The sequence below is a fragment of the Malaya genurostris genome, chromosome 1 (assembly GCF_030247185.1).
Source record: "Malaya genurostris strain Urasoe2022 chromosome 1, Malgen_1.1, whole genome shotgun sequence".
Lineage (NCBI taxonomy): Eukaryota > Metazoa > Arthropoda > Insecta > Diptera > Culicidae > Malaya > Malaya genurostris.
In genome coordinates, this window is record NC_080570.1 from 95,477,325 (window position 1) to 95,495,205 (window position 17,881).

The window sequence follows — 17,881 nt, forward strand, 5'->3', positions numbered from 1 at the left end:
TCTTTAGGGGGTCAGATAAAAATATCGATTTTTCCATTAACCACGTCTGCAATATTTATACAAGACAAGGAAGAGAGAATTTTTCGAGATTTGAAGTGGTTGAAAAAATTCACGCGCAAGAATACGTACAGGTGGAGCGTTCTTAGTCCGCTCAACTTTTGAACGCGTTTTTTTCAAAACACAATTTCTTCAAACTGCTGTCATGATATCTCGAAAACTATTTGATTGTTTCTGGTTTAATTTCTACCCCATTGTTTTATCAAGACACTAAACTTATTTTTGCCTTTCTCATATAGAAAGGTTATGCAACCACTGTGAAAACCAACCGAAGTCCGGAGGGCCGAGTGTCATATACCATTCGACTCAGTTCGTCGAGTACGCAAAATGTCTGTATGTGTGTGTGGCTAAACCGATTTTCATGAACTTAGATTTAAATGAAACCTAACCCCACACAAAGTTTCTGAATTTTATTCGAATCCGACTTCCAGTTCCGGAATTACAGGGTAATATGTGCCAAAAATGAAAATAAGTACACTTACTTTTCTCAGAAACGGCTGATTCTTGCAAAATTAGATTCAGATGAAAGGTTCAATTGTCCTATACAAAACTCCTGAATTTTATTTTGATCCGACTTCCGGTTCCGGAGTTACAAGGTGATTAGTGAAAAAATCTTATTTTAACTTACTTGCTCACTTTTCTCAGAGATGGCGTGATCGATTTCAACAAACTTAGATTCAAATGAAAGGTATCATAGTCTCATACAAAACTGCTAAATTTCATCCGGATCCGACTTCCGGTTCCGGAATTATATGGTGAAGTGTGTTGAAAATTGGATACCGTCACTTGAAGCGGCGAAACACAACACGTAAAAACATTCTTAAGGCCATCGCCCAAGTACCATGCGCGCCGGTGGTTTTAGGAAATTTTCGATGGAAATTTTGAAAAATTTGCCAAAACCAAAAACATACAGACCTTTGAAATACTGTTATCTATCTACAAGGTGAAAATGGCTGGAAAATTCGGAGGATTTACCGAGTCTTATCAAAAATAGTTCTGAAAAATGAGTGTTTTTGTGATCTTTCACAATTATCTGGAAAAATAATTCGATGACATAATTTTTTTTTCAAATAAACCTTATGATGGACACAAAGATTACATTCGGACACATTTTTGGAAAACCTTTTCACGCTTTTCATAGAAAATCCACGAATTTCAAAAATTTCCACGAAATCGGTTATATGAAATTCGTTGATTTTACATGGAAAACGTGAAAAGGTTTCCCAAAAATGTGTCCGAATGTGATCCTTGTTGCCAGCTTGAATTATTTTTTCAAATAATTGTGAAAGATTACCAAAAAAGCTCATTTTTTCAGTGCTATTTTTGAGACTGGGAAAATCCTCCGAATTTTCCAGCCATTTTCACCCTGTAGATAGATAAAAGTATTTCAAAGGTCTGTATGTTTTTGGTTTTGTCAAATTTTTAAAAATTTCCATCGAAAAATTCCTAAAACCACCCGCGTGCATGGTACTTGGACGATGGCCTCAACTTGCCTCGAAACTATTCCAATCGGTAGCCATTGTCAGTAGACGGCCAAACATTAATTTGACTTTCTTGTTTGTTCTTGGATTTTTGATGAATGACCGAAGATTGTAGCCATAGACTCAAAAATGGATCCTAGTCACTTTTATCGAACCAACTTCGATTATACCGGTTTCCAGATTCCGGTTTCGGAAGTACCTCTTTTCGTTCCTCAGAGATGGCCTAACCGTCCTGAGTACTGTTTCACTCTGTAGGTTATACTAGTTTATGGACAAACCTTTTTGTTTTTTTTGAATCGAAGAAAATTATTTTGAAGAATACAATACATTTATATATGATAATATGTGAGATATGGGATAGGCATCATTACACCACTAGGTGAATTGAAACAGGTTTTTTCTATTATTACAAATTTTCCAAAAGTAGCGTAATTGAATAATTAACACTAATGAACTGAAAGCCATTAAACGTCTACAGATGACATCTGAAGGATGTCTCTATTCAACGCTAGACGAATTTTGAATTAGTGATGCAATTTGTCTGTCAGACCGGGGAGGACTTATTGACCAATGTGTTATGGAGCTTGAAACTGAGGCAGACGATATGGTGCATAACTGGTACGCTTCCAGTTTTAATATCAGTTTTTTTTGTAATTCCAACAATAATCAATAATATAAAAGAAATACGTTCCACTTATAAATGAAGATAATTTTGTCTACGGCGAAGCAAACAAGAGGATAACAACAATTTCCGCAATGACAACACTCTATCCAAATGCTAATAGTTTTCATATTATACATTGCCAGTAAAAGGCAAACTCAAAAAGGGTATCCTTTTCTCCACCCGGTTAAAAATTTTCACCGGCTGCATCGCAATTAGCAGCTACTGTTACTCGAAACGAACAAGAAAGGCAACACCCTTCAGCTCAACAGCTTCTCTATAGAGCCTGTTAAATCTCATTCAACACGATGTTTTCCTGCCGCATTCATTGAGCTCGATCCGTGTCGTTTCCTACCTGACACTGTATTTTGTCTCCACGGTTGGCCTATATTCGTCAAGCTGGTTTGACCGGGTGCCGAAGGTGGGCAGAGATGTAGAGGAGTTTTCCACTGTTTAATAATGTCGTAAAACGCTTGAATACGTAATCGAGCATCACCCTATAGCTGAGCAACCAGCGGACTGGTGGTAGGGTGAAGGTGGACTGGTGGCAGGGTTAAGAAACTAGTAGTAGGTACAAGGAAACAATATCTTGAAAATGGTAGGTAACCGTTTCGATGGCTGTGAATAAACCCAAATAAACCGAATTGGTTGGTTTATGCAAATTTTGTTTGGTACAAGTGTCAGATTTACGTGTGTTGGTGTAAATACAACAACAATTCCTTAGGTCTGCCCCAAGTGCTGAGTTCATTACAAATCAAACATTGAATTTGTGGTGCTCCACAAATCATTGGCAGAAAATTTATAACCACAAAATTTATCCAAAGTATTTTTCCGTCTTCATTAATATTCCTGCTTGTTTCTTGTGCTTCTCAATTAGAAGTTTTATGCTGTGCCGCTCTTCTTGTGCTGTATTGTTATGCAAAAGTTTTTCCTTCTTTCGGTCTGATGAAGATAGAAAAACTTTTTCTTCTGGTCAGTTGCAATGTCTACAATGGACGTGTGCATGTAATTGTGAGGAGCTGGGACCTGACCAATTTTCTGGTAAGAAACTTTTAAAGTTGATCAATTATAGCAAACGTGTATAACTCTACTAGCTGTTATATAATTTAGACACTTTATTATGCATCTCCTATACAAGTTTAGTTAGCTGCAATGGACTTCGGTGAAACTCTGTTATTACATTGAAAGTCAGCTTCCCACTATGCTGTTCAAATTTGATAGTAAACTTTAGACGAGCTTTCAATGTTAAATCATACCTCTATATAAATCAGCGCACGTCATGTGTTGGGGGCTACCACGTTTTGCATAAAGTCGTTTGGCATAATATCGTTTGGCATAACGCCGTTTGGCATATTGGTCATTTGGCATAATGGTCATTTGGCATAACAGTCATTTGGCATAACAGATGAACATGCTGCTTAATAGGAATTGTTCTAATTTAGTGCAATTTTGAAAGGTCTAATGCGGCTACGCCGCATCGTTTTTAATGACCTGGTGTCCGACCTCGCTGCCGCTCGTTCGGACTTAACTGAGGGATAGCTCCTAGCTTTGGGTAATCCGGGCAAACGCCCGCAACTAGACAGAGGTGATTTCTGCGGGGGCCCTGGCCCCCCGCAGTGGCCGGCGCTTCCGATGGCGGGTCGCCGGCGCACTCGCGGCCTTCGGCCGTCTCGACCTGAATCATCTATGACGAACATAATATTGGCTGGCACTAAGTGAGTTGCTTATATTAAAAGGTTTCACATATTTCGTTCGAGTTTTCCTTGCAGAACATCAATCGATCGAAACACATACGAAAATTTTCATTAGATTAAAATATTGCAAATCCAATTATTATTATGCCAAATGGCATTATGCCAAATGACCATTATGCCAAAAGACCATTATGCCAAACAGCGTTATGCCAAACGGTATTATGCCAAATGATCTTATGCCAAACGGGCCGCCCCCCATGTGTTGACTCTCGAGCCATGGAAATTTTTATCGAGTTAGACAAATTTACCAAATGTTTCTGGTTCAGGGTACATTATTCATAAATTTATTCTGGATGAACGAAAATTATTCAGATACAACGAAATATTTCTTCGTATTAACCATATTGTGTTTTGCGCGAATTTTTCAGTCAGAGTCGGATCGGTCGGTTCTGACCGACCACTTGTTCCATTCGGATATGAAATAACGAATTAACGTGTTAATTCTATCGCTCCACACAATAGTATTGCGTATTATGGGACAAAACAGAATTTTGTCTCATGTTTGGGTTATTTTTCAATTTATTTTGGTGCAGGGTAATAATAGAAACGATTGAAATTCCTTTTTTTAACACTAATTGTCTTGTAATTCCGGGACCCGAAGTCGGATCCGGACAGAATTAAAAAGTCTCCATTGAGGCTATAAGTATTTTCATTTGAATATTAGTTCAAAAATGTATGAGTTGTCTAGGGGAAATGGGAGTGTCATTTTAGAGTTGTCAATAATTCCCCGGACAGGTTGCATCAATATAAAAAAACCTCTTTTGCCTTCAATAGAGACAAAATAAAATAAAAACTTGACAGTTCTCAAAACATGCATTCTTCCGACGAAATCGTAACCTGAAATTCGACCGACGAAACTGCCTACTGAAATACGATTCAGACGGTCCGTCGTACCGTCACATGAATATCAGCGCCCATCAAAATTAGTTAAATAATTTCTTTATCGGAATATTCACACGTGCCAGATGTCAAGATCTTCCGTGACGATGAAGATGAAGAATAATAGTTCAATTAACTAATTTGATGGTAACTATGACGGAGGTTAACTGTGGCAAAAGGTCTCGGGCCGTCTGAATCGTACTCAAGGCGAGCTACGTTGTTGTTGATATATGAATCAACTGATTTCGTCTATTCGAATCGAGGAACCGATTTAATAGAACGAAGGGTCAAAAACTGAAATTTATGAATTTTTCCTTGGGATTCTTTTGATGTAATCTGTCAAAATTTTATGACAATCGGGCCTTGGATAGTCTTTTTAGACGTAAAAACGTGATTAATCCACCTAGCAGTGAGATGATACCTTTTTTTATCAATACGCATGTGTTTTTGCATGGATATTCTTAGGTGTTTTAGTTCTCATGACATTATTTTAATTATCGTCATTTTAAACGGCAAATTGAGATTTTAATCATTCATTACCCTGTAATGCCGAAACTGCAAAACATATCGAATTTCAATCTTAGCGTGTGACAATCGATTGAACATTCCATGAGATGTCGAAGTAAGTTCCACTTTAGAGTTTTTCGTCATTATTTATGGTACTTCCAGAGCCGGTATTCAGGAATTAGCAGTCCTGTAATATTTGTTTTTGAAGTTCGATTTGGTCTTTTTTGAGAAAATGATTGAGCTTTGAGAATCGATTCGATACTGGAACCGGAATTCTAAAATCGGTGTAGCCGAAATCAGTTAAATTCACCTGAGCAGTGTGTAGACATCTTTGAGAAATTGTAGTGCGTATTAAAATTTGGGGGTACATTCCGAATCCAAAAACGCATACCGCTCAAACTGAAATAAATATATTTGGTAATCGACTATCCAAATCTGCAAACCCGATAAACCTGATTAATTTATGTGAAATGGACATTTTTATACTAATCACCCTGCATTTTCTAAACCAGAAGTCGGATCTGACTAAAAAGTAAGAGGTTTTATAGGATTTTAAGACCTCTCATTTGAATCATAGATGATTCTTAGATTTCATTTGAATCTTAGATCGGTCCAGCCATCTACGAGATTAATTAGATTAAATTAATTGCATTATTTTAATTTCGTTTCACATATCATCCTGTGGTTCCGCAATCAGAAGTCGGATCCAAACGTAATTCAGGAACCTTGTTTGGGAGTATACGACTTTTCATATGAATCTGAGTTTGTAGAAAACGGTTTAACCATCTCCGAGAAAATTGAGTGAAATTATTTGTCACACACGCATTTGCTGATCTCGACGAACTGAGTCGTATGGTATATGGAAGTCATGTTCTTCCAGCATTTATTGCTGTAAATAGTTTAAATCAATATAATTATGGAATTACTTCCAACTCGATAATGCTGGTATCATCTGGTTTACATATGCCATATTCGAAAGATTATTTTGCCAAAAATGAACCGTGCTAAAATTGGTCCGAGGCAAATTGTCATAAAAAAGGATGCTGTACACAATCTTTTTGGTACTTAGAAACAATTATATGTAACAGTATAAAAAATCGTGTTTCATGTTGCTCCCAAGCATTGCTTTTTCATACAGCGCTCAAAATTCCTTCTACTGGAATAAGGCTTACACAAAAATATCGATACCTCCGTTAAAAATGGACGGATTTTAACAATCTATGGCTTGTTGGATAGGTATTACCGAGCGAAATCTAAGTCTGGAAACATATTCTGTTTTAAAGATCAAATGTGACAGATACTGTCAAAAAACTGAAAATTTTGACATAAAACTTCGTATAACTCAAAAAGTAAACATCCGATCTCGAAACCATTCAATAGCGTTTTGGGTGACGGGGAGACCTTTCATTTGCGACTAGTTTGATCAAAATCGGTCCTGCCATCTCTGAGATCTCGACCTCTTAGTTGACAACACACATACAGACACACACACATACACACACACACACAGGCATTTGCTCAGTTCGTCGAGCTGAATCGATTGGGATATGACATTCGGCCCTCCGGGCCTCGGAAAATTTTTCGAAAGTTTGAGCGAATTCTATACCTATTTTTTATATATATAAAAAAAGGTAAAAAAGCAATTGAATCTTTTACAAATTTCTTTAGATTTGATATTACGATTCTCTTCAATAAAAAAGATCGTAAAAGTAAACAAAGATAAAATCCGTGTTGTAGTAAATTCTTTAAAACAAGCGAATGATATTGTCTCTTCGGAACTATTCACTAGAGAGTATAAAGTATACATACCTTCCAAAGATGTCGAAATCGACGGTGTTGTTACCGAAGCGAATCTTTCGGTAGATGAATTACTCAAGCAAGGTGTTGGTCGTTTCAAGAACTCTATGCTTGTAGGTGTGAGAATACTCGAATGCAAACAATTGTACTCAGTAGTTCATGAAGAAATGTAGATATTGGAGACATTTTGTCGAGGGTTGGTCTAGAGAAACCTCAATGAGCACTCTTTGGAACACGGCCAGACGAATGAGGAATCGTATCGTAGAAAATGAGAGTGAGGAATACTCGAACCTTTGGATATTTGACTTTGTCTGTTCCTACGTAGAGCATTATTCGAGAGTCTACTCCAAATAATGGTTCCATTGATAGCTCCATTTCAATGATGGAATTTTCTATAGCATTCTTGTCTTGTAACAATAACGCTCCTTGGTTGGAGAGAATTAAATTTTGTTTTAGGCTTGTTGGAATTGTTCAACAAGTTTCTTGAGCAAAATATTGTTCCAGCCGACTGGAGGCAAGTGAAAGTTATTCAAAAGCCGGGGAAACCAGCTTCCAATCACAACTCATATAGGCCTCTTGCCATGTTGTCCTGCATTAGAAAATTGTTCGAAAAATATGCATTAGAAAATTGTTCGAAAATTGTTCGAATATTCTTCGACGTCTCGACACTTGGGTCGAGATGAATAGCTTGCTGTCAGATACTCAACTTGGCTTCCGTAGAAATAATAGGACGAATGATTGCCTTGCATTGCTTTCGTCTGACATCCAAATTGCCTTCACTCAAAAACAACAAATGTCATCTGTATTTTAGGACATAAAAGGAGCATTTGATTCAGTTTCCATTGATGTTCTTCGAGAGAATTTGAGTTTCACATGGCGATTGGACAACATTCAGAATTAATTACATGAGTCTCCCACAAGGCTCATGTCTCAGTCCGCTTCTCTATAATTTTTACGAAATGACATTGATAGCTGTATAGGAAGCCTCTGGGCCAATTTGCACTAGACAATTTTTCAAGTGATTGCATAAACTTTCTATATGAGAAAGGGAATAAGTGTACTTGTAATACCACTAACAAGTAGATACAAATTGAATAAAAGAATTTGAAATTTACATTTTTTTCACCAGAAAAATATAAATTTTAAAGTGGCAACCCTGCACGCTATACGAAATCGAATAAAGTACGCTGCGAACGGAGCAAAGTCGCACATACCGTCGCGTACTATAGTTTTGCATAGTCCCCATATAACTTCGGAACCGGAATTCGGATCAGGATGAAATTGAACAGTATATTTAAAGATAATGAGAACTTCAATTTTTTGGTTAATTTTTTGAGAGCAGGGAAAAGCCCGATGGAGATGAAATTTGGCAATCTCTCTCTCCAGCAGGCATAAAACCTCCTCATCTTTCGTATCAACAGATTACAATGATCCAACAGATACAATAAGGCTTAACACTAACAATAAAAACTAATAATTAAAACTAAACCTATAACTCTATATCTAGTTGATGACACCAAGCACTACAGGGCAGCAATAGTGTTCTTGCTTCAAATGGCGGAGAAAAAGGGATAGGTAAATGGATGATGAAGGTAGGTGGAGGGGGTGGAAAGTAAGCGTGGTCGAACAACGGGGTTAGAATCGGCATGTAGATCTAATTAGTGATCGAAAAGATGGTGGAAGACAGAGAAAGACGGGGTTAGAATCGGCAAGTAGATCTAATTAGTAATCGAAAAGATGGTGGAAGACGGAGGAAAGCAGAAAGTGCAAGCGGGTTAGTATTTGCAAGCGAATCTGATTAGTTTCCAATAGAAATAAAGAAGACGACGAAAATGAGAAGGGAAGCAAAAGGGTTAGTATTATCGAGCGAATCTGATTAGCTTCCAACGGTGATGAGAGATATTTTTGTATTTTTGTTCAACCATCACTAGGTTGAACAAAAATACAAACGGTTACAGACAATCCCTGATCCAAAGTTAATCTGACAAGTGGCAATGAAACAATCGTTTGATCATATTTCGGGATAGATGAAAGTCGAAAACATTGGAGCAGCTATTGCATGTCCTGCACATACTGGAAAATGGTTCATTGTAACCATAATTTGTTCGTGCAATGGGTAAACTCAAGAAACGATGAGAGCGTAGATTACTTCGATGAATGTCCAGATTAATCAATTGCAGAAGTTCGGGACAATCGATACGTGATTGTGATAAATCAGCAACAAAAACGGCTTTGGAGACATTCCTACGAACAGATAGCAGATCCAGGTCAATAAGCTTACAACGATCTTTGTAGCTAGGAAGATTAGTGGGATCCCTCCAAGGTAAATTGCGCAGAGCGAATCTAACAAATTTACGCTGGATAGTTTCGATGCGTGCAATGTCGATTTGATAGTGAGGTGCCCAGACAACAGCTGCATATTCTAGCGTCGAACGGATAAGAGCACAATATAATGCCTTAAGACAGTATACATTAGTAAAGCTCTTGGTAATACGAAAGACGAAACCCAAGAGCTTGGAGGCCTTCGAAATCACATAGTCGATGTGACTTTTGAAGTCCAGCTTGGAATCAAGAATGATACCCAAATCTTTCACGGAAGATTCAAGTTTCAGTATATTGTGCGAGATGCTATAGTCGTAGGTAATCAGTTAGCGTTTACGAGTAAACGACAAAACGGAACACTTCGAGGCATTCAAAACCATTCTATTATCCTGACACCAGTTTGTGAATAAGTCTAACTGTGACTGCAAATATATAGTGTCTTCTTGACATTTAACTAAATAAAATAGCTTGAAGTCGTCTGCGAAGGATAGTTTGTGGCATTTCAATATGAAGTTGAGATCATTGAGGTAGAGTAAAAATAAGAATGGACCTAAGTGACTGCCTTGAGGGACTCCAGAGTTGACAGCGAAAGGCACTGTAATGAAGTCTCCGATCTTCACAGACATTTCGCGACCAATTAGATACGACTCGAGCCAATTTAGCAACAATCCACTGAAACCAAGTCTATTAAGTTTTGCTACTGCTATTTGGTGTTTTATTTTATCAAAGGCTGCAGAGAAATCAGTTTAGATTGCATCTACCTGTAGGCGTGCTTGTAGAGATCGAACTATAAAAGAAGTGTAGCAGAGTGAGTTTGTTGCAGTTGATCGTTTCGGCATGAATCCGTGCTGAGTTTCGGAAATGTAGTTGTTGCTGTTGTGTTTCAAGAAATCCAGAACTATAGTTTCCAATAATTTAGATACGGCACATAGTGCAGCTATACCACGATGATTGGATACATCGGCTTTATTTCCCTTTTTGAAAACTGGGAAAATAATGATTTTTTCCAAATATTTGGAAATGTTCCTGATCTAAGAGAAATATTGAACAACATCGACAGTGGAATAAGAAGACTCTTTGAGCACTTTTTTAATACTAATGAAGGAATATCATCCGGTCCAGCTTTGGAAGATGATTTCATCTTAATACAAGCTTTTTCAATCATAGCACTTGTTATGAAAGGGTGAGAACTAGTTGGAGAGCGAGAACATGATATCATAATATGTGAAAATCGGTTTAACCGTTGTTAAGAAATCGAAGCTAGTTCCGTTTTTGGAGAATTTCTTTACTATTTTCGGAAGCGGAAACCGAGGACTAGTAGTCCAAAAAAAGTTTTATATATTCACTAGCCAACAAGATCTGCCAACTGGATATATTTAGTAGTCAGTTTAATAATAATGTGCACCTCGATTCGCCATCGCTTGTGAAAAAATACTCGTGAAATTGTAAATTTTCACTAATCACACTGTAATACCGGAACCGAAAGTTGGATCTGGTCAACTTTTCGGAGACTTTCTAAAGAATTTTAAAACCTAAGATATTTGCTTCTTAAAATTCTTTAGAGACTTTCTAAAGAATTTTAAGAAGCAAATATCTTAGTTTGTGAAAATCGGTTAAGAGATTTCCGAGAATATTAGGTGCACACCTTTTTAATAAATTTGCACATATTTCCTTGTATTTCCGGAACCGAAAGACGGATCCAAATGAAATTCAAGAAAATTGTATGAGGCCATAAGACCTTTTATTTTAATCTAAGTTTGTGAAAATCGGACATGCCATCTCTGAGAAACGTGTGTGACTATTTTTTCCTTTTTTAGTGCATATCACCCTGTAATTCCGGAACCGGAAGTCGGATCAAAATGTTAAGACCTTTGATTTGAATCAGAGGTGGAATTAAGCCCATTTTGCGCACGAGAATATGAATCAAGATTTCTGATTGTGAATCAAAAAACCGAACACAGTGAACAAAACTAAAATTGAGATAATGCTTTTTGAATTGTGGGAATTGTATATTACACCGAGTAGCAGCAGACCTTATGCGCTCTTTTTATTGCGCTGAGCCAAACTTGTTCTCTTTCTCAGAAGACAACCATGCTCAGGCGAGGAACTTTAGCTGCTCTCACAAAAACGGGGTACGAGTGCTCCAGTTTAATAACAGTTATACAATTTTGTAAGAATATTAAACCCCCCTGTTTGAAATCTGCTATGATTCAAACAGTAGGGATTTTCTGATAAAAAGCTCAAAAATATATGTTTCATTCATGTCTATTCATATTACCTTGAATATGTGAATTAGGCCGCAGAAAACTTTTTTGTTGTTGTCGCTCATTTGAATCACGATGTAGAAATTTAAAATTGCAGTGGTCTATAACTCCAAAATGGAACTGATATCGGTAGATTTTCACGAACTTAGATTCAAAGTTTGAAGGTGCGTTTGAATTGGCGTAGCGAAATCCTGCACTCCTGTTACTTATGTGCATGATATTCAAGCTAAATAGGGTACTATTATTCAGCTGCATAGCACGCAATAAGATTGGATATCTTTTTTTATTATAATTATTATTAATCGCAGCATGTATGTAAACTCCTCAACGCTCAAGGAAAATATGTTTCCCTTCTATAAAAATCGTTGTAGATTTTTCAATTACTATTAAATCGATGTTTTTTTTACTGGATGTTGAAGAAAACTTTTTTCCAAGGCGAAAAATGTGTTTCTGAACGAATAAGAAAAAAGAACTATCAATCTTTATTGCACTAAAAAGTTTGTGCAAAATGACGTATAGAACATAGAACACATAATAAAAGTGTTATGTGCAGCGTCCACAAGAACTTGAAATCGTTTCGTAGAATGCCATAACTAACTATTTCTTTGACTATTCTGATAATTAATGCAATTAAAGTAATAAATTAATTTACGATATAATGAACCCAAATCTTCTTTTATTTATTTCTAAGAATCACAGGAAAAAATATTTCCCATGAAATTATAGGAAACTTATGCACCCTGCTATGTTTTTCTGGTGATATTCTCTTAATGTACACCCCCAATAGCTAAAATATTGTCTTGTACTGACATATTTCGTCCTGGACATCTTATGGTCGTGGAAGGGTTAATATTATTAGCCGTTTTGATTGATGATATTACTCCACCACGACGGTATTGCTGAATAAATTTCAAATACATCACGACGCATGGATTTTCGATGTAACCGACGAAATAAACTCACCCAACAAGGCCAAAATTGTTAATATCGGATAATCCATATTCGATAAAATTGAGTGGTAATCAGCTTTGACGTTTACGTCACTTATACCATTATATCACCGGAGTGACAGCCATTAGAACTTCAAACCTGTTTAATGAACACAGAGTAGCATTAAAACGAACCTAACTTTGTTGTAATGTTGATCCCGAATCAGACAGTGATACTGATAGCGATGAAGATATTTTTAAATTCTAAGTAAAACCAAAATTTTACTCACCAAAAATAATTTGTTTTAAAATTCATTATAATATCCACAATAATTATGTTCCACCCCTGATTTGAATCTTAGTTTGTGAAAATCGGTTAAGCCATCTCTGAGAAAATTGAGCGACATTATTTGTCACATACACACACACCCAGACCCACACACACACCCACACACACCCACACACCCACACGTGCACACACACACTGAGAGAGAGAGAGAGTTTTTGTGATCGTCGTATCATTGAAACCGTTTTTAACGCAAAATCTAATGCAACCTCGTTGTTACAAATTCAATTCCATTTTGAAAACAGTACAAAATTGAGGACACGCACAATCGCAGATGTACTCAATACAGCATAACTTTTACAAATGTCCCGATATTAAGCTGAAAATTTGATATAGAATCAACGACAGATGTGGCAACATAAAAAAATAAAAAATAAATACGATGGTGATTCCGGGAACTTTTCGATCAAGGTAGTATATAAAAATGTAGTGTTCACTGTTTTGCATTGGCACTTATATATAAAAAAAATAAAATGTTTGCAACATTGCTGCCGCGGTTTCTTACAGCTAATCAAAAACAACTTGTCGAATTGTTATCCAACATATTCGTCAGATTTGGCCCAAGCGACTGTTCTCTGTTTGAAGATTTAAAAAAGAAGTTTGCTGGAAAACGATTTGCATCGAGTGATGCGGTCGTCGCTGAGACTGAAGTGTTTTTTGAGGCTACGAAATAATCGTGGTATAAAAGTGATGTAAAAATGTTGGAACACGGTTGAAGCAATTGTATTGCAAGGGAAATAAAATGATGAATAAAATCGAAATTTGAAAAAAAAGTGTTGTTTTCATAATTAAATCGGTGACATTTTTGACTGAGGTGTTAAGCTTTTGTATATACCGATTTCGGTAATCCACAGTGAGCATATGGTACGAAACATTTTATTAAACATAAAAAACAGAAAATTAAAAATTGCAAGGACAACCAACCTGAGACGAATCTGATGAGCAAACTACCGGTTACTAAAAATACTCACGTTCAGCAAATTATTGGCTAGCTTCAGAGATTTGACCGATTGCGCCAGAGCCGTGGGTATCTTGCACAGCCCAGTTCCACTAGCGTCCAGTTCTTTCAGACTCCAGGATGCGACAAATTCGTGCAGAACCGGTCCGAGTCGGACATTGTTAGCCAGTGAGAGTCCAATCAGTGCCGGAATACCCTGCAGTGCTCGAATCGAGCCGGGTCCGATATTATTTCTAGATAGGTCCAAAAATTGTAGATTCAGCAGATAGGCGAAAGTGTCATTTTCAATAACGTCGATCTGATTACCGGCGAGATTCAACTGTTCGAGGTTAATAAGGTTATAGAAAATGGAACGATTTAGTCGCTTGATTGCGTTGTCAGAGAAATCTAACCGTTTCAGCGCACGGATTTGGAAGAGAAAACTTTTTCCTAATGTTTCCAATTGATTGCAGCTGAGATCTAGATCAGTAAGTTTTCGCAGCAAGAGGGGTGAGAGCGAAGCACTGCTAGCGATGGAATTTTGCGATAAATCCAGTCTTGTCAAGTTTCGCAGGTGGGAGCTGGAAAATCGTTTTATACTATTGCAGGAGAGATTTAAATATTTCAGCGATGGGAAAGTTAATTTTTCTGCTGTGGTGAGATTATTTTCCGACAGGTCCAACCAAGACAGGGTGGAAAAGTTTCTCTGCACAATTGTCGGAAGTTCACCCGAAAGATTGTTTCGGGATAGATCTAACGCACTGATATCGCTAAGGTTGTAGTAGTGACTAATCTCGTAATTGCTTTGCATGTGGCTATAGTTTGATAACTCGTCTGCCAACTGTTTTGCGTTACTGAGATTCTTGTTGGATAAATTTAGAATATTAAAATTACTATTTGTACTGAAGTTATTAGAGTTCCTCTTCCATCTTACAAGTGTACTAAACTGGGTGTTACGTTTGATATCCAAATCCTTAATACCATAATCAGACTTTACGGGAGATAAAGTTTTATCGTGGTTATTCTCATAAAATTTTCGCTCGAGCAGCAAATTTCTATGCACAGAGAGCGGCTGCTTATTGTCTGGTCTGTTTCCGGCGCCAACGTAGTCGGAAATCGATTGTACACGACTGGTTCTGCTGGTGCTCTTTCGTTCATTGCCTCCATCTCTTATTCCTGATTTCACCATATCCTCCGCTCGAGTGGGCGATGGGGCGGCAGCAGCTGCGCATATAATTAGCAAACATGTCGCATTTATGATTACATGTTTCATCAACTGGCGACGAGGTATCCTCGATGACATTTTGCACATGTCCATTATTTCCACAACAGCAATTATTGTTAACGTTATTGTTATTATTATTTTAGTGCTATCACATCGAATGGGATGGTTACTATTAGTTATTTTCACCTCAATAGACACTAGTGAGATTCCTTCGAATGAAGTAGAATTAGCAGCACTTTTACAGACAGTGGTGGTGGTTAACACACAGGATTCTTAGAGTTGTGTAGTTGTCTCAGCAGTTGAGTTCCACCTGAAACAATAATAATAATAATAATCATAATTGTTATTACTGATTATACTATGGTTATATATTAAAATTTATAAAAAACTCTTATTAATTGAGCCATTGTGAATTAGCTCTAGACGGGTTAAATATCTCCGAGGAAAACTTTTACAAACATTATATAACGTATAACGTATAACGAACACTTATATAAAATCAATGAGAAATATTATTTTAGCCAGCAAAAAACTGCTTTTTCGCTTCGATGACTAAATTTTTGTGGAAACCCGAGTTACTTTAACAAAATACAAATTATCTGCACCCTTTTCCCGTTCACATGAGAGTTTTTAATGCAAACTTCGAAGTTTTATATTTTGCATAATCAAGCATAACAATTTAAACGCCTTCTAGGAAATGATTAGCAAGAAAAACTAAAATATCAGGTTCACGCATGAAGATAATAACGGACCTGAACCTCTCTTAGATGTTCTCGTCATGACGGAGGTCAAAACCTAAACTGTTGGAATATATAGGAAACCAACCAATACAGATAGACTCACACAATTTTTCTATTCATTCCTAATAACACAAAATGACAGAATCACTAACACTATCTGCCTACCACAGAGTGCGTAGGGCAAGTTGATAGTACAAATTATTTATTCTTATTTTTTTTCTTAGAATTCTGCGAAATTTTTACATAACGTTTATTTAATCTTAGACTGTAAAAATTATTCAATAAAATCCCCATTAGCGGCAATAACGGACTCAGCCCAAGATCGGAAATGACCGCATGCCCGAATCAAATGCCCTTTGTTCATGTTGGTCATTGTGGTTGTTATAGCATCTTTTAGTAATGATATAGTGTTATGGGGATGTTTATTGGTCTCTCGCTCAACTGCGCTCCATACGTAACAATCAAGGAGATTAAGATTCGGGGAGCTAGGTAGCCATAAGTTTGGAGTGATGTGGGTATAAAAGTTTTCGGCCATACAATCTTGTAACGTCATCGCTTTGTGTGTAGGAGCACAGTCTTGCTGGAATAGGTATAGTCGTATTTAAGATTTGCAACAGTTTCTACATCGGTATCAATACACGATGAGCTTTATGTACGCATGATCTGGCAAAGTTGAAAAAATTGGAGATTCAAATTTTAAATCGATACGTTTTGTGCATATAGCGACAATAACTGAATATTTCTTCATTTTTTGCATAACTTTTTAGTCCTTCATTAATGATCTAAGTAAAAAAATCTTCATAAATTACAGCCATATATATGGATGTCCTTAAAATGTCGTACGCACCCTGTAATATCGCCCAGTAAAGATGCGAGCAGTCCAAACAATCCTCGATAAAAATTGATTGCCTTAGTCACCCACAACTCTTATCAAACAATCGGCAAACTTAAAAAGAATGTCAATTCATTTTAGTCTACACATAAACTGAAATATATCTAATCTTAATCCACTTAGTGGAGTGATAATCTTTCTCGAGTTATTCGAGTCTGATTAAAACATTTATACGAACAATAAGTGTTCACCATGAACATTGTGAACTTATTATTTAACCTAATAGTAACTTTAAAAGATATTTGAGATTTTCAAAATTGGTTCTGGCATCTCTGATAAAATATAGCGTAGTGATATGCACTGCGAATGGTCGGTACAGTGATTTATAAGATTACATCTCTCGAACCGTAACCGTTGCCATAGCTTTTACGAAATTGATCAATGACCTTGTAGTGGCTTCTAAATAAGTATTAGTTTTTCGAAATTTGTTGAGTCGTCTTTGAGAAAAACGAACCGATAAAAGAAGTGCAATTAGTCGGTTATGTCACTTATGCCATTGCATTTCCGGAACCAGAAATGATGGTCATTTCAACATCAAACTTGAATTATAATTTAGATGTGGCTTCCAAACGAGCCTTAGTTTGTTGAAATAGGTTGGGCCATCTCAGAGAAAAATGACAAAATGTGCGTTTTGTCGGTTACGTCATTTATACTATATATCTCAGAAAATGACTGCCATTTGAATTTCGAATTTGACCAATGAACCAATAGTAGCATTCAAACTTACCCAACCCTGTAGATATCGGTTTGGTTATCTCCGAGAAAATTTAGCTGATAGAAAAATCGTTTTCGTATCTCTTCGAGCTGAGTCGAATGGTATAAATCACCGTGGATCTCCGAGGCTCTGTTCGAAATCGGGGTTTCCAGAATTTCAATATCCTTTCGGTAAAGAAAGGCAAAAGTTGTATGGATTCACTATTCAACAACACCAGGTGCGCATGTATGAAATGCCGTTTATCTGTCAACAGATCGTACATAAACAATTTTTGGTATGACCCCTCTCTTCAAAACTTCATACTTATTTCCCTGGCCGCCCAACAACATCTGTTACTGAAGAAAACATTGAATCGACGAAGCAAATCGTTTTGCA

General features: G+C 36.8%; 1 protein-coding gene across 3 annotated transcripts in view; it reads right to left on the reverse strand.

Moving 5' to 3' along the window:
• LOC131425143 (uncharacterized) overlaps window positions 1–17,881 on the reverse strand; it is a 149,518-nt gene that overhangs the window by 12,582 nt on the left and 119,055 nt on the right. For all 3 annotated transcript variants that reach the window (XM_058586763.1, XM_058586766.1, XM_058586764.1), the window contains one exon: window positions 13,969–15,469. In XM_058586763.1, coding sequence (XP_058442746.1) covers window positions 13,969–15,252 — 1,284 coding nt within the window. In that variant the 5' untranslated portion in view covers window positions 15,253–15,469. The remainder of the gene's footprint in view (window positions 1–13,968; window positions 15,470–17,881) is intronic.